Source organism: Podarcis muralis, chromosome 14 (genome assembly GCF_964188315.1).
Source record: "Podarcis muralis chromosome 14, rPodMur119.hap1.1, whole genome shotgun sequence".
Classification (NCBI taxonomy): domain Eukaryota; kingdom Metazoa; phylum Chordata; class Lepidosauria; order Squamata; family Lacertidae; genus Podarcis; species Podarcis muralis.
Window position 1 is genome coordinate 41,732,379 of NC_135668.1, and position 20,156 is coordinate 41,752,534.

General features: G+C 43.8%; 2 protein-coding genes across 4 annotated transcripts in view; one reads left to right on the plus strand and one right to left on the minus strand.

Moving 5' to 3' along the window:
* The window catches only part of TMC5 (transmembrane channel like 5), a 23,201-nt gene extending 13,624 nt beyond the window's left edge, over positions 1–9,577 (plus strand). The window contains exons 7-17 of the mRNA XM_077918935.1: positions 4–82; positions 751–848; positions 1,251–1,346; positions 2,241–2,316; positions 3,206–3,339; positions 4,477–4,650; positions 4,767–4,845; positions 6,056–6,139; positions 6,470–6,574; positions 7,869–7,902; positions 9,009–9,577. Of these exons, the coding sequence (XP_077775061.1) occupies positions 4–82; positions 751–848; positions 1,251–1,346; positions 2,241–2,316; positions 3,206–3,339; positions 4,477–4,650; positions 4,767–4,845; positions 6,056–6,139; positions 6,470–6,574; positions 7,869–7,902; positions 9,009–9,121 (1,072 nt within the window). The 3' untranslated portion in view covers positions 9,122–9,577. The remainder of the gene's footprint in view (positions 1–3; positions 83–750; positions 849–1,250; positions 1,347–2,240; positions 2,317–3,205; positions 3,340–4,476; positions 4,651–4,766; positions 4,846–6,055; positions 6,140–6,469; positions 6,575–7,868; positions 7,903–9,008) is intronic.
* Positions 9,482–19,267, minus strand: GDE1 (glycerophosphodiester phosphodiesterase 1). 3 transcript variants are annotated; one of them, XM_028705790.2, is made up of 6 exons: positions 18,850–19,250; positions 15,503–15,678; positions 14,589–14,694; positions 13,227–13,319; positions 12,331–12,542; positions 9,482–11,225 (listed from the first exon to the last, which is right to left on the minus strand). In XM_028705790.2, the coding sequence occupies exons 1-6, from the start codon at positions 19,102–19,104 to the stop codon at positions 11,078–11,080; spliced, it is 990 nt and encodes a 329-aa protein (XP_028561623.2). In that variant the 5' UTR covers positions 19,105–19,250; the 3' UTR covers positions 9,482–11,077. The 3 variants fall into 3 exon arrangements, with proteins under 3 accessions (XP_028561623.2, XP_028561625.2, XP_028561624.2); XM_028705792.2 differs by having other exon boundaries at positions 15,503–15,674; positions 18,850–18,985; XM_028705791.2 differs by lacking the exon at positions 13,227–13,319 and having other exon boundaries at positions 18,850–19,267.
* Between the last annotated feature and the right edge of the window lie 889 nt (positions 19,268–20,156).

Below are 20,156 nucleotides of genomic sequence, written 5' to 3' on the forward strand. Positions count from 1 at the left end.
TAGGAACGTTATTCTGAAAATATCAATCGTTGGGATCCTGTGCTACTACTGGCTTAACGAAGTACCTGCGTCAAAGGCAGAGGTAAGGTTTTCCAGTTTGCTTCTGCACTGCTGCGGATCTTAAGTATAAGGAGATAACAGAAACTTCCCTCACACCGGTGCCTTGTTCTCTCAGACAGCAACAGAGAGGGTAAAAATCTTGGTCTTGGGGCTGCATCACTTCAGGCTGGAGGTGGAAGCTGGCAAGCTTGAAGGCTGCTTCAAGGGGGAGAAAGGCCATATCCTATCCTTCTTTGAGCCTTGGTGTAATATGTGTGAATGGGGATTTTTCTTCTCTTGGGGGAAGCGTTATCCACAGTTGGAGGTGATATAGTCCAAGACACTTGCTTACCAAGGTGAGCTGTAGGCAGCTCTTAAGATGGGCATCACGAGATGTACCTGGTGGTCACAGCCGTGCTGAAATGCACCAGAGCTTCTGCTGTATGTATTACACTGCACATGATCTTAGCCAAAAGCCTGAGAAGCGATATTCATTCATTTACTTGCTTGCTTACAGCATTTCTACCATACCCTGTAGCCAAAAGGGTGATCAGAGTAGCATACACAAAAAATCACTTCTATGATTGTCTCTGCCTGCAGGCTTACACAGGCGTATTTCAGATAGCAAGGAGATGGAGAGTCCTTGTATTTGCCAGTTGATTGTTTCTCTCTGGCACACCATCATAAACCTTTTTATTTTCTTTTAATTAGTGCTGGGAAACTCTGGTTGGCCAAGATATCTACAGGCTGCTTGTGGCTGAATTCATTTGCTGCTTACTGGGATCTTTTTTTGGAGAATTTCTGCGGAGGTACGTGCACGGATTCTGCATTTGTACAAGGAAAATTCCTGTGCTGTTTCCTTTTCATTGTTGCCAAGGGGATCCTTCCATCCTGACATACTCCTTAAGTTCTGCTTAACCTCCTTTCTCTTTCACAACTGTTTCATTTTCTCCTGCAGTGCTTCTTGGCATCGCATAGGTGGGGCCTGCAACAAACTGTCACAGCATGAAGTGCTTCTGTTTAGTATGCCAGGTTGTGAGTGTATGAATGTCTGTACCTGTGAGAAGACATTTGGCTGCTCACCATGCAGCTGATTCATTGGGCTCTTGGCTACTTTCCCAACTTGGGCGTAGGGTATATATACTGTATAGGAGGTTTGCAGGACTGTTGGAAAAGTCTGGAGTTTCAAAATAATTTTGTTCCGCTTTTAGAATCATTGGGACCAAATGTTGCAAGAAACTTGGCGTGCCAGAATTTGACATTGCTCGAAATGTTTTGGATTTAATCTATGCACAGACTTTGACGTGGTGAGTAAAAATAATCTTACCCATAATATCTCTGTGAAATACAGAGCTGTGAAATGTGTGGCCCTCCAGTTGTTGTACTAAATCTCTCATCACCCCTGATCTTGTTGGTTGGGGCTGATGGGGGTTGCAGTCTAACAACATCTGGATGGGCATGGGTTCCCCAGCCCTGTTGCAGTACTTAGATACTGCCTGCACATTTCACGAATTGAAAGGAAATTCCTTTGTTTTTAAGCCTCAAACTGTAACTGTGCTCAGCACAAACCCTGCCTAGACCTGAATCCCTGTCATTTAGCAGGCTGTTATCCACTCTGGAGGGCCTTCTATGAGTGTGAATTTGCATCTACTGCTGTCAAAAGGAAATCACTTACGACCATTTTTTTTTTTTACACCGACTGTGGGGAGCTAAATCTAATTTTTCCTGGACTTGGCCTCAGACCCTGAGCTGCTCTGGGAAGCCTTCAGACCTCTTCAGGCTGAGGTCTAGCAGCAAGTCAGGGTCCGAACCAAATATCGTGGTTGGTGGTTGGTGCATGCCTGTAGTCCTAACAGATTTTTCATATGGTTTAGTTTTAGTATACAGCTGCTAACATGGTTTGAAATAAGGCTTTCGACTTCCTTTTAAATGTTGCTAAAATGATAGAGAGGGATTGAGAGCAACTTATTTCATATCCATAATGTCTTAAATTATTTCCCCCCATTTAATTGCATGGATGTTATATATCCAAGTCATATTTACTGGGGGACCACTAGCTGAGACATGGGTGGTCTCACTTGGACACACAACTGTTCGTCAAACCATGTCCTCATAGTGGGATGCCTTCTGTTTATACCTTGTGTCGTGCAAAGAGAAGCTTTGAGATGATTTCTTCCTCCCCTTTTCTCTCTCTCCTGAAGGATTGGTGTCTTCTACTCACCTCTACTTCCAGCCATTCAGATGATATCATATTTCATAATCTTCTGGGTGAAAAAGGTACTAACTTCTCAGAATTCCATGGATGCCAAGATCCAGGTTTGGGGCAATTACTGTTTGGTGAGAGAACCCCAACAGAGATTTAAAATAACAAAATACAATGGTACCTCGGGTTACATATGCTTCAGGTTACATACGCTTCAGGTTACACACTCCGCTAACCCAGAAATAGTACCTCGGGTTAAGAACAGAAATCGTGCTCCGGTGGTGCGGCGGCAGCAGGAGGCCTCATTAGCTAAAGTGGTGCTTCAGATTAAGAACAGTTTCAGGTTAAGAACGGACCTCCGGAACGAATTAAGTACTTAACCTGAGGTACCACTGTATGCAGCAAAGTAAGCTGTGGAAACATAGTCCTTTAAAATATGCCCTTGTGAGTTCCAAAACGTCCCTCTTCCCCAGCATAAAAGGCTTGGTTACCCAGTCCCTTCCAATGTGAGGTAAGCCTGGCAGGACATCTTACTCTGTGGTCTTAACCCCTTCATGTATGAATCAGACTTTAGAATGTTGGTTATATAAGGCTGGTTATCCCACATTACCAGGATTGGGGAACCTCAGGCTCAAGGCCCAAAACCAGTTGTCTAGATCTATAAGGCCATTGAGACTCACCCCAGATCATAATCCCTCCTCAACCCCAGGCCAAACTGCTGGCTAGCCCTGCTTTGCTTTCCTGGGTGGTTTTTGCCTGTCTGGAATGCATCACGTTTCCTGTCAGGATTGGGATCCCACACAGTGGTTTCTTTGGAAAGCCACCAGTGCTTTATTTTTTTTTTAAAAAAGCATGCTTAATGTATTGTTTGACCTTACATATTGTTTTGATTCAATGGCATATGCATGGATTTCCCACTGAATGTACTGAAATGCTCGTCCTCTTCATCCTTGTTCCTGAAAGGCGAGTCTGATGAGGAACTGCCAGCCCCCTCGCAAGGCTTGGAGAGCTTCTCAGATGAACACCCTCTTTGTTTTCCTGCTCTTTTTCCCATCTTTCACTGGAGTCCTCTCTGTCATAGCAGTCACCGTCTGGAGGTAAGCAGGATTGCTTCCTTCCCCTTGTCAGATTACATTGCTCTGCCCGAGGCTTTTGTATACAGAGAGAGTGAATCTGTGGCCCTCCAGATAGTGCTGCACTACAACTCCCATCACCCATTGGCTGTGCTGCCGGGGATTGAAGGGAGCTGGACTCCAAGAATATCTGGAGGGCCATTGGTTCTCTATTCCTGTTTTAGTCTTTGCTTCCGACTTTTTTTTTGTGAGGGGTTGGTTGCATCACGCAGAGGAAGAGCTTGTAGCAAGGGCAGGTGTAAATCACCCCATGAATGAGCTAATCACAGGATCAAGTGCAGCCAAGCAAATAGCTACATTAACAGCCTAGTGCCCCGACTATATCTGTGTTCAGTGCAGTGGTGTGTCTGTCTGTTAGTCAGTGTTACTTGTCTGGTATTATGACTTGAATTGCTGAACTTATTTAGAAATAATTTGTACTTTTATGTATTTGTATATATCTGTATCCCCCAAAGTCTACAAGCTGTATATATCTATATTCAGAACTGTTTTACTGAGCCTTATCTTCTGCAACTGTAAATATCTCAACTCCTTCAGTGTAGTGATGGTACTGGGAGCAACTTCCACTGTGTGGGCATCTCACCTGAGATTCCAAACAATTGATGCTGAATCTGGTCATCCTGGCCTCTCTGCCCCAGCCCTGCCTTCAACAAAGGAGATTGCACTCCATTAACAGGAAGCAGTGTGCACTTTGTAAAATGGTGTTGTTTGTCTTTCTGAGCTGAAAAATTGACAAGGAAGGGAAACCATGAAATAGTCTCCTCCCCAGTGCTTCTTCCACTCTGTTTTGGACCTCATCCTGCCCCAGGCTGAAAACTGGGAAGATGGCTCCCCAGTTGACCTGTTCTTTGAGCCAAAAACCTCTAAGGGTCATGGCCAGTCAGTGCTGTGTGAGATAGACCATTTTTTTAAATGAAGCAGCTTCCTTATATCCTTAATTAAATCTTCTTTAAAAAAATAACACTCCTTCCAAATGCTTATGGAAATGGTTTCACACTGGGCCTTAGAATGCAGCAGTGGTATTGCATCATGAATTGTATCCATGCCATTGTTCTGTGGACCTCTTCCTAAAAAAAACCTTCCCCTCCCCTCTTTGCCCAGGTTGGAGCCTTCTAAGACATGTGGCCCTTTCCGTGGTTTGGTGACTGTCTTCGAGTCTGTTTCCAGCTGGATGGGAATACTCACCAGTTATCCTAGTTCAAGATGGGTTGTGTGGATTTATCACAACTTAATTGAAAGTGTGCATTTCTTCTTCATCCTCTCCATCATTGTTTTGTAAGTTCCTGTCATCTGTGCGTTTCTTTATTTTAGCGATGTAATATGAAAAGGTAGAGCTTCTTTTATTTGCAAACGGAAGTGCTAATTTTAATTTCTTAAACTCTTTGTTTTAGAATCATCACCTACCTCTACTGGCAAATAATAGATGGGCGTAAAATAATGGTTAAACTTCTGCAAGAGCAGATCATCAATGTGAGTATGTTGCTGGGGAGGCTTCCTGTTAGTTTGGCTATTCATTCTCTGGCACAGAATTTTATATTGTTGGATGTTTGGGTGCAACTCAACTTCTGGAATAGGGGTTTGCACGGGTTAAAGGTAGATCTGGTGGAGGGACATTCACATCCCCAGACTATCCCTGTAACTTTAATCTATCAGCTTCCTTTTCTGTCTCCCTGTTGTTTAGACTGATTCAACTTTCTTTACATCCTGTTTAAAACTTCCTCCTCCTCCTCCTTCTCCCTTGGACCTCAATATGAGAGGTCATCTTCAACTATTTGTTCATCTCTAGATTAGTTAGGCTGGAACTAGAAACATTTCTCTCCAAGTTTTGTATTTCCTACAGTAAACAACTTTATTACTTTCTTACCTCCATGCATGTCCCTCTGTGTGTGATCGCAATTGGTGAAGTCTACTCTCTAACCAAGATTTACTAGCTAAACACTGCTCACTCTGCATACTAAAGGGTTTCAATAAGTAGCTCTCGCTCTCCCTCCCTCCACCACCACCCCCCGCAAAAAAAATACCAGCAGCAGACACCATGACCATCACTCTTCCCTCTGGATTAAAAATGCACAGAAGTGTTGACATTTCTGGTTGGTTACCCATGTAACCAATTTGACGGCTGCTTAGAGCTAGTCGAAGAGGTGGAGTTTGGGGGCTTCCCCCAAGCCAAGGTAAAAGAGGGGGGAGGCTGGGATTTGCTTATGGGGGCAGTGCACAGTTGATTCAGTGCACCTGAATACAACATAGAAGGCTAAAGGAGACATTGCATTAAACACTTATTTTTAAAAGTGTGCTTGTGCTGACTGCATTTATTTTGGGATTGAGGGAGGGCATTTATTTTGGGGGGATATTCTGGATCAGAGCCCTGCAATCCAGATCATGGCTGTTCTCAGATTTCCTGCCAAAGCTCCTGCTATCCTCCCTCCTTCCAATGGCGCTGTTAGCTGTAATGGCAATCTTCTGGAGAGAGACCCCACAGCTCATTTTTCTTCAAAATTAATGTGGACAGTATACACATTTTTTTGAAAGCGTGTTTACTGTACAATATGGATTACTACCTCCACACCTGAAAGGGTCCATTTTTTGTGATGAGGGGAAAGAGCTGTATGAAGAAGTATCAAATGCATGCATCTCCCCACTGCATCTTCTAATACTGTACTCAATTTTTGTTTGTGCATAGGAAGGTAAAGATAAAATGTTCCTGTTGAAGAAATTACGTGCGCTGCAGGCATCTAAACTTCAGAATCGGGGAGAGCAGCCACAGGTTAGTTGTGAAAATGTGGGCTTGTAAAATATTGCCTTATTCATGATGGGCCGTTAAAACAATTGTCTAATAATCTGGGGGAATACATAATTCAACATGGCAAGTTGTTTATTAGTATTGCACTAGATGGCAGCAGCGATTGTACAAAAATCCCAGGCCACTGGAGGTGCCTGCGTTGCGTGCAGGCTTAATCCCCTAGGTATAAAGTCTTGAATACAAGACTTGCCTTGAGTTAAGACTTTTGTAGTTGCAATCCATTCCATCCACCCTGAAGTGTGGTTAAGTATACACAGTGTACCTAATTTTGATACTTCTCCCCTGCACACACAGAGGAGTTCATCTGTGCGCCAGTCAACTAGACAGCAGGTACCTGCACCATTGCCTAACTCCACTGAAAGCTCTCCAGCAACAGAGGAACGAGACTCTTACTTTGAGGTAATGCAACAGCAACTGAGAGAGGACCTCTGGGCGCTTGCATTGAATTGAAATTCTTTTACCACTCTTCTATGCTTCAGAGCTCACCTAGAGTATTGTTTGTCCAGTTTTGGCCATTGGAGTTTGCAGGCCCAAGCTCAGTGGTCGAGCAATCCGCTTGGCATGCAGAAGGTCCCAGGTTTATTCCCATTGTATCTAGGTAGGGCTGGGGAAAGCTCCTGCCTGGAGAGCTGCAGTCAGTCCATCCCTGGTGACTGTTGGCACTGATAGGGCAGAAAGCAGGGAAGCCAACAGTAGGTGCTGCCGGAGCTAATGATGGGCGGAGCCAACTGATTCTAGTTCCACCCCCATCCTCTTGCCCTTTCCGAGTTCTACAAAAAGGATTCAGACAAAACATTAGCTGGAGCTTCCTGGCGGGGCTGAAGCTGTTTTGACAGCGCAGCAGGCTGCCTAGAATGGTGATGACCTCTCCTTTTGTTAGAAACATTTAAAGGGAGGCTGGAGGGCCACATATCAGGGGTGCTGTGGTAGTGAATTTCCCACTTCAAACAGGGGGCTTGGCTGGATGACCTTTGAGCTTCCTTCCAACTCCAATTATTGCTTTCAGCCTCACAATTTGGTGTCTTTACACTGCCTGTGTAGGTGGCAAAAAGCAGGTGGAAATCGAAGCCGCCTAGTCCTTCCTCAGCAGCCCGTGTTCCCAACACTGCTTGAATTATGTCCCTAACTTCTCAGTGCTGGAACGCAAGGACAAATGAAGAATAGAAACTGTGCAATAGTAGCTCCCCAGAGAAGCTCCCCATCTAGTCTAGCATCCTCTTCTCACAGTGGCCAACCAGATGCCTATAGGAAGACCTCAAGTGGAACCTGAGCACAACAGGACTCTCCCTGCACTGCAGTTTCCAGTAACTGCTATTCAGCAGCATGAATAGCACTGAAGTGCATTGGGCCAAGTGCTTTTAATTATCAGTGGCGGAATCAATTGTTCCAGCAAGAGCAGACCAAAGCAAATGTTCTGATTTGGAATCCCTTGGTGGTGGTGGGGACCCTACTATTGTTGGTGTGGAAATACATGGAAAATCTCCAGGGTGTGTTCTGATAGTTGATTTGGCACTCACAAGAAACAGATGTTATCATAGATCCTGGCTGAATGGAGGAGAGTGCTTCCAAGATGCAATCAGTTGGGGGATAAAGAATGTGGCAATTAAAGCTCCGAAATTCCCTCACCTCATTTTAGACATAAGGAAATGGGGATCTGTCTATTATTACATTGCTATGTTTTTCTTCCCTTTAGCTTGCAAGACCTCAGATGACCAGCTTCTCTCGTGGTAAGCATAAGCCTGGCACAAATAGGCAGAGCAGGTGGAAAAAAATAGAAACCCAGCTCTCTGAAGATCTAAAGCCCTTTTCAGGCATTCAGCTATTAGTAGGAGGGCGCAGGGCTGGCTCTCCCCCTACACAGAACTACACAGTGCATTAGCTGACATGTTATTGGCTTAGTCAAGAGGTTTATGTTCTATGCATGATGCTTCCAACATAGAAACTTAGGGTCCACATCTCTGAAGCGACTCTTATGTGTCATGGCAGCTCCCTTCAGATTGACCTGCCCATGTGTAATGTGTGGCCACTTCATGTGCTGTTGAGGGAAGGGGGCTAGCCCCACATCTCTCCACAGTCCTTTTCATGTGTTCAGAAATTAATACCTGAATAGGGCTATAATTACCTGGTCAGAAATGGTATAGACTATAGTTTGGTGTCAACATCTGAACTGGCAAATCCTATCAGGATTGGAAAGCCACTTCAGTGATTTTTCAATTCCATTTTGGAGAGGAAGCAGAAACTGGTTTGGTGATATTGGATGAACTATGGCTCATTGGAATCAGGAATTGGAAGTGGAGGAGATAAAGGGAAAACACAAGCCAGAGGCTTGGAGCAAACAACCAGACCAGCTCATTGTTTGAAAAAGTGTACCAGCATACGTGGACTACTGGTTGAACCTAGCTAAATCATCATGCTACTTTTAAAAAGCAACTTCTCCTTTGAAAATAAATGATCTATGGGCTCTCGCCCAGAGTAGAGTCCCAATCTGGATTGGGGTCCCACAAATTTCCTGCTGACGATCTCTCTCCCACCCACCCATTTACCCCTGAAGGTAATTCTTGCAGTATTCCTCATCTACTGGAGAAAATAGGGTTCCAGTCCAGATTGGGAGTGCATTCCATATCTGGGACACACAGCTGATTTTTCTTCAAAATACCAATGTTCAGTTTAAGGATGCTTGTTAAAAACACGTGAATGACCAAGAGAGGCATTAACAAAAAGGGCTGTGAATAGATAATCTCCATTCCACGTGTGCCATGGTTTGATTAGGAATGTAGGTAACTTCTTTCAAATACGACAATGCTGATGCTTTGCCATCTTGTCTTGCTTGCAGTTCATGAGAGTAGCCATCCAGCCAAGAATGCTACAGCTTCCGAAGCTCTGGCTCTGGCTTTGAGAGCCAGGCAAGAGGCTGAATGGGAAATGGGAGATGATGAAAGTTCCTGAAAGTGGAGGAGTGCAAAATGGACAGAGAAGCACTCTTGAGAATTCTGCTATTTGCACTACTGAGGCCTTAGAAGGATCTGTCTGCACTTTTGAAAATTGACAAATGAAGGATGGTGTTGAAAACCAAGGCTTTTTGCATCAAAAATATGTATTTTTTCACTGGTTGCAATTTTGCTTTATTATAATTTTGAAAATATTGTGAAACATAATTAAAACAGGATGCAGCTCATCAACGGAATCCAGGACAGGATTGACTACATATGGAAAGATGTGAGATTAAATACCTTTTTTGTGGAACTTTCTTACTGGATTAGTGTAAATTATTCCGATTAATAACTGCCAAGTACAGGTCTGTAAATATTTATTGTAATCTTTCTGAAATGCTTTATTTTTGCTGTGTTGATCAGAATATTTTTTTACAGAGATTAGAGGCATTTATAAAGAATGATAATGAGAGCTCTGTTTGTTTTTTTAATTAACATGCATTGTGTCACCACTGTGAAATGTTAAATCTGGTTACATGTATCTTACTTCATCTCTGTGCAGTCCCAACCTTTTCTGGAGAACAATGGCTACATAAACCAACCAACCCCCCCCCCCCCAAGTTGTAATGTAAGTTTGGAAAACAGAAACCTGTTTTAGCTGTGACTTTGCAGCTGCACATTTTTAAATTGTTTGACAAGGACCCTCTTATTTCTCCTACATCAATGGTTGGCTGCTTCAGTTGCCATCTGGCCCAGCTAATTCCTTCCAGCCAAACTACTCATATGAATTGCAATCAAGAGCACTTTTGAGGAGTGCCTGGCTGCTGGAATCAGGATTGCATCTACAACAGGAGTCGGGCGAGTTCTTGCTGCTCAGCTGTTTGTGGTGCTTGGCTTCTTTCTGTGAAAAGCTGGTTTGCAGAGTTTAAGGCACAACCTTTCCCCTTCCTAGTGTCCTCCTAGTTCTTCTGTATCCCTACTAAATTTCAGCATCCAATTCTCCCCAAGTGGTTGTGTTTTCTTTGCTTCTACTTTGTCAGGTAGTTTCTAGTTTCCCTAACATAAGCAACTTCCATAGTAAAGGCATTTCCTTTGTGTGCGTTATTTAGTGATCTTCTGAATGCTATTACTTTGGAATAGGTTTGTACTTCATGCATTTTCAGAGTAAAGTGCAAGGACAACCTGCAAAGAATCTTGGTCAGAGGAGCAGACCCTAATTTGTAAGAATTAACTTGTTGCTTCAAAAGCAGTGCCAAATGTGAATTCAAATTGGCACCTAAACTGAGCCCCCAAAATCTCTTCCTACTTACCCATATATAGTCTAGTCCTGGCTGTGGTGTTGCTCCATGTTGTTTCCAGGTCTTGCTTTTCAGCTAATGCCTCTTATTCATATCCCCCAGGGAAGATTCTGTTGCACCCAACCACCCACTTACCCATAAGGCAGTACCGCAACCTGCAGCACCTGCCCTAATTTCTTCCAGCCCCCCAAATGCTTTGATTTTCTCTTGCTCTCTGGTCCACGACTTAGAGAACTGGTTTGTCTTTTGACTAGACAACGAGGAGGTATATGCAGTTGTCTCCCTACTATTTCATTCTAAGTACAGGCTAATGAATGTGTTTCAAGTCTTGTCAGTGATTGGTAAAGGCCTAGCATCGATTTATTTCAAAAAAAGCAGCTTAATTTAGGAAAAAAGTGTCAATCCTCTACAAGTCCACACCTGCATTAAACCAACCTGATTCTTTAAAAGGGCTGCACAGCCCTCTCTTAGACTCTCTGTTCTTCTTGCTAGGATTAAAATTGATTGTAATGTTAAGACTCCATCCAGCATGATGAAAAGAAACATTTGGATCCACTTTGCATTGTGATCATTCAGTCCCAAGAAAATCAGTATGAATCCTTGAAGTTCCACTGCTGACAAACTTCAGTTTGCTTTAAAGAAGAAACCCAAAAGAATCCAGCAAAGGCTAAAGACTAGAAGTGAGGGTCACAGTCCTCCACTAAGCTGTCAGTCATGTAGCTGGCCTGGAGAACATTTTCATAGTACATTTTTTCAGCAAATGTGTTGACTGTCCAAGCCACAACTTGAATTCCTTTGGAAGACCACTGTCTCACATATTCCCTAAAAAGGATAATGTCAGAAATGATGTGAGGGAAGACTGCAAGTGACTGCAATTAAAACCAAACCTTTACTATTGCATGTTCCCTATAGTAACAGCAGGCCATCTTTTTGGTACTTAACTCACAATCTTTCCCCTCTATTTTGTTTAAGTTAAGGTGTGGTATTCGATTGGAAACCATCTCTTAGGGATAATTATTGAGGCCATCAGAGGGAGAAACAGCAGCATGCTTAGGTACATTTCCAGCTGAAAGCCCTGCCTCCCTCCATGTCCCCAGTGCCGTCGCTGAGGAAGCAGCACCCAGGTATCCTCCCACCTGAAAGCCTCGGCTATGTGTATAGAGCTAAATTACCTTGCCCTTGCACAAAGCTGCCTTTTCAAGCTACCATAAGAGGGTATTTACCCTGAAAGGTTGTTTACAAGTACTACAGATGAGAATTACCCATAAAGGTAAAGGACCCCTGACCATTAGGTCCAGTCGTGACAGACTCTGGGGTTGCGGCGTTCATCTCGCTTTATTGGCCGAGGCAGCCAGCGTACAGCTTCCGGGTCATGTGGCCAGCATGACTAAGCCACTTCTGGCAAACCAGAGCAGCGCACGGAAACTCTGTTTACCTTCCCGCCGGAGCGGTACCTATTTATCTACTTGCACTTTGATGTGCTTTCAAACTGCTAGGTTGGCAGGAGCAGGGACCAAGCAACGGGAGCTCACCCTGTTGCAGGGATTTGAACCACCGACCTTCTGATCGGCAAGTCCTAGGCTCTGTGGTTTAACCCACAGTGCCACCCGCGCCCCACCCGTACAGTTAGGGTGGTTTAAATAAAAGCTCATCAGGCACCCACTATGTTGACACCTGCACAATGTTCTTTTATGTCTCGCATGATTCGGTGTATGCCTATCCTCCCCCTCATCCCCCCCACTCCCGATCCTTTGAGGAATATCTTAGCTGTGGGTGGGTTAAACAAAGGGTAGCCAACACAGTGCCCTACAGATGTTGTTGGGTTCCATAGGCAGTGATCAGGACTGATGGGAGTTGTAGTCCAACAAGCAGCTGGAGGGCACCTCCCACTGGCTATCCCAGAGTATAGTCAAGGTTTTCTGCTTACTGTGAAACGAAATTTTTCTGCACCAGAAAAGCGGAAACCCCACAGAAGTGCCACAGGAAGTTGTGCATGCTCCAGTCCAAAATGACATCCAGCATCATCATGAAGTAATGTTTCCAGCAGGAAGTGTAGCGAGGCTTCCCATCTCCAAAGTAACTAAAGCTCCATGGTCGGTGGGTTAGAGCTGTTAAAACATTCCTATCAGCTTGCTTCATCTACAAGGCCAAGCAGAGAAACAAATGAATACATTCTGATGTACAAAGACTGATATTGCAAGGGAGACTTGACTTTCATCATTTCAAGCTTGACTTTGATGGTACGTAATCTTGCTATATCTGGTAGTCTGGCATTTGTAGAGGAAGAGTCAAAGGCTGGAACTCAACCCTTGCATCATGTTTACTAAAGAAGTCCAGACATTTTGTGCCACAAACCTAAATACTCTTAGATGTACACCTTACCGATTTTATTTACTTCCCAAATTATGTATCTGCCTTGAAGACCTGCGTGCTGGAAGAGTTTTAAAACTATTTGGTTTATAGCAATTAAACTAATGATTAGGGTTGGTTGTATTGGGTACCTGTACACCCCCCCCCATGAAGCAAGCTTAGGACTGATTTTAGGTTTTGGGGGGTCCTGCGTAAGCTGTCTTCAGTAAGCCCTGACCTCCTTTATCCATGACCCATACAACACCCCCCCCACTGTGCTTGCAAAATGAGGGGAGTCCATATGACGCTTCACAGTGGGCAGAATTATTCAAGATTTTAAAGTGAAGGCCACTTTGTCAATCTTTAACATAACCTCCCCACTTCCGTAAGATTATGTACTACGTGTAATGCTGAAATTACCCAAATTAAAATCTTACCATGGCAACAACAGAACACTTAGGTGAAAAATTGTACCTTATAGACAACATCCGGCATAAAAGAGCAAACGATGCTAGTGTTGTACAGCCGAGGATATTCCAAGTACAGGGGTTTTAGGGCTGCAACTGCCTGCCAGAAAACAAGTTACATGAAAGAAGTGCAAAGCAGTTTAAAGGTAATTTTGAAATTTTGTTATTATAGCCTGAAGGTCAGACTGGAGATGGAAAGGATTGCATAATTTTTTTTGAATGCAAGATGCTGACCTTTGGTTTTGCCATTCAGCTGGCTTAGGTACTTCTAGTCAAGACAAGGGCGCTTGCTATTGTAGTGGTGTGTATACAAAGATAAAATTATTTGTTTGAGACATACATCAAGGAAGGCCCAATTTGCTCCAGTGGAAAATTTGCTTTTGGCAAGCATTTTAGTTCAGTACGTAAGAGACAGATTCAGAAAAGGACCAGTAGCTCAGTATTAGAGTACATGCTATGCTGAAGGTGCCATGTTCAGTCCTCAGCATCACCATTTAAGACTGATTTCAGGTAGCAGCAGCACTGGGAAAGACCCCTGTCTGTGGTTCTGAAAAGCTGGCAACTATTAGACTACAAGGCTGGACTAGGCAGAGCTACAGTCTAATTCTATATAAGGCAACTACATACATACATACATACATACATACATACATACATGTATTAAATTCCATGTGCACAGTGCCAGAAAACAGGATAAATGCCCCTTCCCTGCCCCACATCCACAACTTAAAGAAAATGTTGTTTCAAGCTCATTTTTAACTACAGTGGTGCCTCGCAAGACGAAATTAATTCGTTCTGCAAGTTTTGTCGTCTTGCGATTTTTTTCGTCTTGCGAAGCACGGTGTCGGGAAAGTTTTGGAAAAGCTTCAAAAATCACCAAAGTCTTCAAAAACCTCAAAAACGGCTACCACACCGAGTGCTATGAGTTGCTCCTCGAAGTCAAGTCGCAACTGTATTAACGGTGTTAAGAAAAAGGAAACAAACTTGCAAGACGTTTCCGTCTTGCGAAGCAAGCCCATAGGGAAAATCGTCTTGCGAAGCAGCTCAAAAAGCAAAAAACCCTTTCGTCTAGTGAGTTTTTTGTCGTGCGAGGCATTCGTCTTGCGAGGTACCACTGTAGTCTCACCCACAAAGGAAAGGGGGCTTGAGTTATTCAATATTATATCGCTCCAAATAAGACCAAAGGTGGGGTAAATCAGCTATGATTGTAAATAGGCTTAAAAGAAAGTAGCACAAATGCTCTTGTCTTGGTAAAATTGCATTAATGTTTTACTAAGAAAGATCTCTCAGATCTGATCAAATGGAAGACCTCTACCATGTGCTGTCCCACAAGAATGTGAGGCTTCAGCACAGTGGAAGAAAATGGTACCTTGTCTGCATCGCCCTTGACATCAAAGTAGATTGTGAGATCGTAATGCATACTTTCCAAAACAGCTTCTTTCAAAGTTGGTATTTTTTCTCCACGATAATCCCTCCTATCGAGAAACAGCAAAACTTTAATTGTGTGCATTCCTGCATGAACATTTACATTAAAAAAAAAGGAATAATGCTTCTGTTCACTTTTATCACCATGAAGCATCTAAGGCAGGAGTGGGGGACCTTTCTGATTGGTGAACCAGATGTTTATCTCCTCTCACCTCGTGGGCCAACTCTGACAGGTGGATGGGACCACCCACCTATCAGTCACCTGACTCCATTATAAGCATACTTATTTCCCATAAAATCTACAGGACAGGTGGCTCCGAATGTGACCTAATATTAGAAAGAACTAAAATAATCAAGAAAGTATGTGTTTTTACCAAAACATAAACAGTCCAAGCTTAATATATCCAGTAGTAATTCTTCTGGTGATGCTTGCGAACAGCCCAAAGCTGCACCCTTGCAGTATTTTGGAATTATCTAACAGAAAACAGATCTGGTTGGAAGAATTTCCCACTCATTCTTCAAGATTCTTTCCTTCCACCTATTACCTTCACAAGAACCTGGTGAAGTAGGTTACACTGAGACCAAGTGACTGGCTCAAGATGACCCAATAAACTTCATGGCTGAGAGGTGGCTTGAAGCCAGGCCTTCCCATCCATCGCTACATCAGGTGGCGCTCATCTTCACAAACCACTTATCTCTACATACTTATTTGGGAATAAGAAATAATTATTTCTGTGGGATTTGCTTCCACATAGCCATGCACAGGATCAGGCTGTGAGAGAAAACATTTTATGTAATGTTACAGAAATATTGGATTTCCAGGTATGAATGAAGGTGTTCTTCAGATTGCTCACTTACCATAATCTATGTTTAGCAGCTGGATTAAATTTTCTGATATCAGCAAAGGTCAAGCTGTTTAAGTTTCCAGACCCATCCGTGGTCCTGTCTACAGTGTCGTCATGCATCAGGACAGGAATGCCATCAGCAGTGAATCCAAGGTCAATTTCCACCCCTGTTGCTCCATTCTCAGCTGCCTTGATAAACAAAAAACAAACTGCTTTAAACAGGACATTGGATAACAATGCAAATTTTGCATTGTAATCTGTGTTTTGTTACCATCACATTAGAAATGGGAAAACTGAAACGAATTCACCAGCTGTGACCTGACTTTTGTTGGTGCTGCAGGACCTTTCAGTACTATTGGTCATGGTATAGTGTTTCTGTACTGCTAGGCCAGGTAGGGGCTCGGAGTACAGGATTGTACCGGTTCCTGTCCAGCCTAAAGGGCAGTTTTCTGAAGGCAGATCTGGGGATTAAGTGTTCTTGTTTGTTAATTGGCCTATGGAGATCCACAATGTTGCATCTTTTCCCTCATGCTGGTTAATGCTTACATGAAACTGCTGGGAGAGGTCATCTGGAGATATGATCACCAATATGTGGGTGACACCCAACTCTAGGATTGCTTTTCATCAGATTTTAGAGAGTAAAAACCCTTAACTGATTGTTATGGGTTAGATGTTAGTTAACAAACTGAGATGGTGCTGTTGGGGGCCTGTTATTTAGTATCTCCAAAGTATTCAATTGACATTAGTGTGTTTTCAAAACCAATTCAAAGTGCTGGTTATCAACTTTAAAACACTAAATGGTTTGGATCCAGGGTTTCTAATGGGCCACTTGGTTCCACACAATTTCCCCCACCCATTAATATCATCAGGTTAGGGTCCGAGACACCCAAACATCTGAGGTGAGATTGGTTTGTAACTTGGAAGGAGACAAGCCTTCAGATAAAAGAAATAATAAACAATGAAGATGCTCTCTTCTGTAACCTGCAGAGTGAATGTGAGGGAAGTTAATTTTATCTCTGAAAGCTTTTCTGGGAAGATATCCTGCAAAATTTGTACTGATTTGTTTAAGGGATGTGTCCTCTTGTGTCATCAAGGGGGTTGCCAGGCTTTTTATTTTCTGACATTGATACTGAAAATATATGTATCTTGCTGGGTTCTTCAAAGAAGAAAAATGTATAATTTGTATTTGTTTTTAAATGTTGAGTTTCTTATCTTTATAGCGAAGTGAACAAACAATGAGAGGCAATGTGTAGCCTGCTCAGAGATAAGGAAACACTTTAAATCTCATAAAAGTCCAACCAAAGACTGTGGAAGTCAGTTATCTGATTTGCAGAACAGATAAGAAACAGAGGAGTAAACAGCATCTCCCCTCAATGAGTTTGCAATGGATTGTCTTGGGAAGTGGAAGGTTACTATATTTACCACTAATGATTCACAAATATTTGCACCTCATCTCCCTTGTTAATCTCCTTACTCTGTTTAGGTTTCAGTTGATCTCAATAATCCCTGTGGTTCCTTGATGCTTTAATCACTCTCATTAGTACAGCAAGTGAGGGTTACCTTCCCTTGTTTGTCACACATTTAATTGCAACCACTAGCTTCAGGACAGGTTATAAACCTCAAAGGTTTACTATTCCATTGCAAGTCTGCACTGGAACATTACTTTGAAATTAGGTCTCTTATTCCAGAATTTAAAACATTATTCCAGAATTTAACACTCATTGCTAGCCTGCTTAAATTCCTACCTCATAGGAACACTGTGAGGATAAAATATGGAAGAGGGAAACCATATATGCTGCCACCTTGAGCTTCTTGGAAGGGGAGACAGACAGACAGACAGACAGACAGACAGACAAATAAATAAATAAAATAAAATAAAATATGTGGCGATTAACCTTGGACCTAAATTCTAAAATTCCTGGTAAATCGCAACCCTCTAGAGTGTGAAAGTCAGCATCTGCCCACTAAAGAGAAGAATGGCGTGTCTGTCACTTCTCCTGGTCAAGAGAAAATCCAGGCTTGTTCTTTTGTGTTTGCATGTTCCCTACAAGAGATAGGCGTAATCCCAGTACTGCTGCATAGTCCACAAGAGCCTGCAGTTGCTTTGTAATTTCTCTCTTCTACAAGAAGAGTTGCTTCTATAGGAGGATGCAAACTTTTCAATCACACCAATGAAACAGAATAGAAAGATGCACAATTTTTGGACCCCTCCCTGTTCTAGTCTTCCTCTGTTGTGTATCTCCCTCCCTCCAAGCACACAACTAACGTTTAGACTTCCCCCGTTTTATTTATGTTACACTGTAGAATGCCCCCTACATTTATACCTAAGCCCCTAAACCTTCCAGAACTTGTTTAAGAGAGTTCTCCCTAAACTGGCTTTTGGTGGTAAGGGATAGAGAAAAGCAAGGTATAATAAAGAATACTGCAAATATCATAATGTATTTGCATAATCTATGGTGTGGACCACACTTGCAATACTATGCCCACTTTTGATCACCACAACTCAAAAAGAATATTAGAGAGCTGGGAAAGGTGCAGAAAAGGGCAATGTTGGGAAATGAGCTGGACACCTCAGTTGGTGACAGTGTGGTGCTGATAACGCCAAGGTTGCAGCTTTGATCCCTGGATGGGACAGCTGCATATTCCTGCATTGCAGGGAATTGGCCTAGGCCCTAGAGATAATCCTCAGGGCCCCTTCCACCTTTGATTCTATGATCAGTTGCCTACAATCATGAAGCTGGAGCAACTTACCAAGGAGCAAAGGTTAAGTGAGGAAAAAGTGGATAGATAAAGAATTTTTCTTCCCCTCTCCTAGTACTAGATCCCAGGGTATTTTGATGAAACTGAATGCCAAGAGATGCAGGACAGAAGAATTATTACACACACAGTGACAGCTGCTTCTGTAAGATGCAATGATGACTGCCAACATAGCTTGAGGATATGGCTGTACAGTACATAAAATACAGTGTTAACAATAACAACGCATGCCATGTGTTATTTCAGGTACAATAGTGACAAGCATATGGGGGGGGGGGATTTCCAATGAATGCCATGGCATTACTCTGAAGCCCTTTGCAGCAACAGGGAACGGGTTAAACCCCCCAAGTCCCTTCCACACCCTCCAACCGGGTCTAAAACATTTGCTTCCTGCCTTCCTTCTTTCACTCTCTGCTCTGTTTCGCCATCAGCACCACAATCCCTTGCAGGGCATAGTTTTATTTCCGATCGCATGCCTTAACACCCCCCCAAAAAGAATATTTAATTTTTAATTATTTTTCCCCTCGCATTTTTTGGGGGGTGGGGTGGGGTGGGGAAGAAGATGTGGTATAATAAAGAGAACCAAATATCCGGGGGTCTGACCTGCCTGATGGCGGCCAGCGTGTTCTCGGGCGCGTCGTGTCCGCCGCCGCGGTGCGCGATGCGCGCCGGGTTCCCGCGCGGCTGGACGACCAGCTGGGCTCGCTGGACCGGCGCCGGCTCGAGGCTGAAGAGGCGCAGCACCAGGTAGAGGCCCGCCGTCAGCAGGCAGGAGAGCACGGCGCTCCGGCTCAGCACCAGCGCGGCCAGCAGCACCGTCGAGAAGGCGGCCAGCAGCCCCTCGGAGTAGCAGAACATGGCGGCCCAGCGGCCCCACAGGCGGAGGGGAGTCGCCCCCCCCTCCGCTCCCTCAACTGTCAGCGAAGGCGGCGGGCGCCGAGGAGGCAGCGCTCACCTGGGCCTTGACAGCATAATAGTGAGGCGAGGGCGCCGGCTCCCAGCCAATCGCCGCCCAGCTCTCCCGGCCGCCAGCCAATATGGAGCGAAGGATTGAGGCGAGGGGCGGGTTTTTCTTTTCCGTGCATTCAGAATGAACTCTGCCTTGAAGCTGCAAAGGCCAAGTCCAAGTCCACACCATGCAGTTGTTGTTGTTGTTGTTGTTGTTGTTGTTGTTGTTGTTGTTGTTGTTGTTGTTGTTGTTGTTGTTGTTGTTGTTGTTGTTGTTGTTGTTGTTGTTTTCTCCTTCAATGGGCACTATGATACCGTTTTGTTTTGTTTTTTTTCCTTTTGTATACCACCCTTTGCCCGAAGATTTCAGGGCAGTTCACAGCATAAAAATACACAATGAAAACACAAAAGACACAATAAAACAATAACAAAACAAAACAATAACTCCCCCCCCCCCCAAGTCCTTTAAACAGTCTTAGGAGCAGCAATGTATTGAAGGCGTTGTCAGGAGACCACATCCTCCAAAGGGAAAGCGGGTAGCCCCACTGGTTTTTGGCTCTGACCCCCATTGCCCTACGAAGCAGTCACCCTCAACAAAGAAAACACAAACTGATCAACTAAGAATTACTAATGCTGAAATTCTATATCTAAGAGGAAGTCCTGATGGACTTCGTGTATTTCTTATTTCTCGTGTAAGACAGATGCTGTATAATTGCACTGTATCACAGGGATGCTACACCTGGCATTCACCCCGATCACTGGCCATGCTGGCTGAGGCTGATGCGGGATGCAGGCAGCGGTTCTCAGCATCTACCTCTGGGAAGGGGCAAAGAGGGACTTGACGCCCTGTGAAACTGCCACATCACATGTGGACGAGTCAGCAAGGCGTAATAGTGAAATCAGGGAGGGAATTCCTTCCTTTGGAACACACCTAAATTCTTGAGCTGGGCTCGTGGCTACAA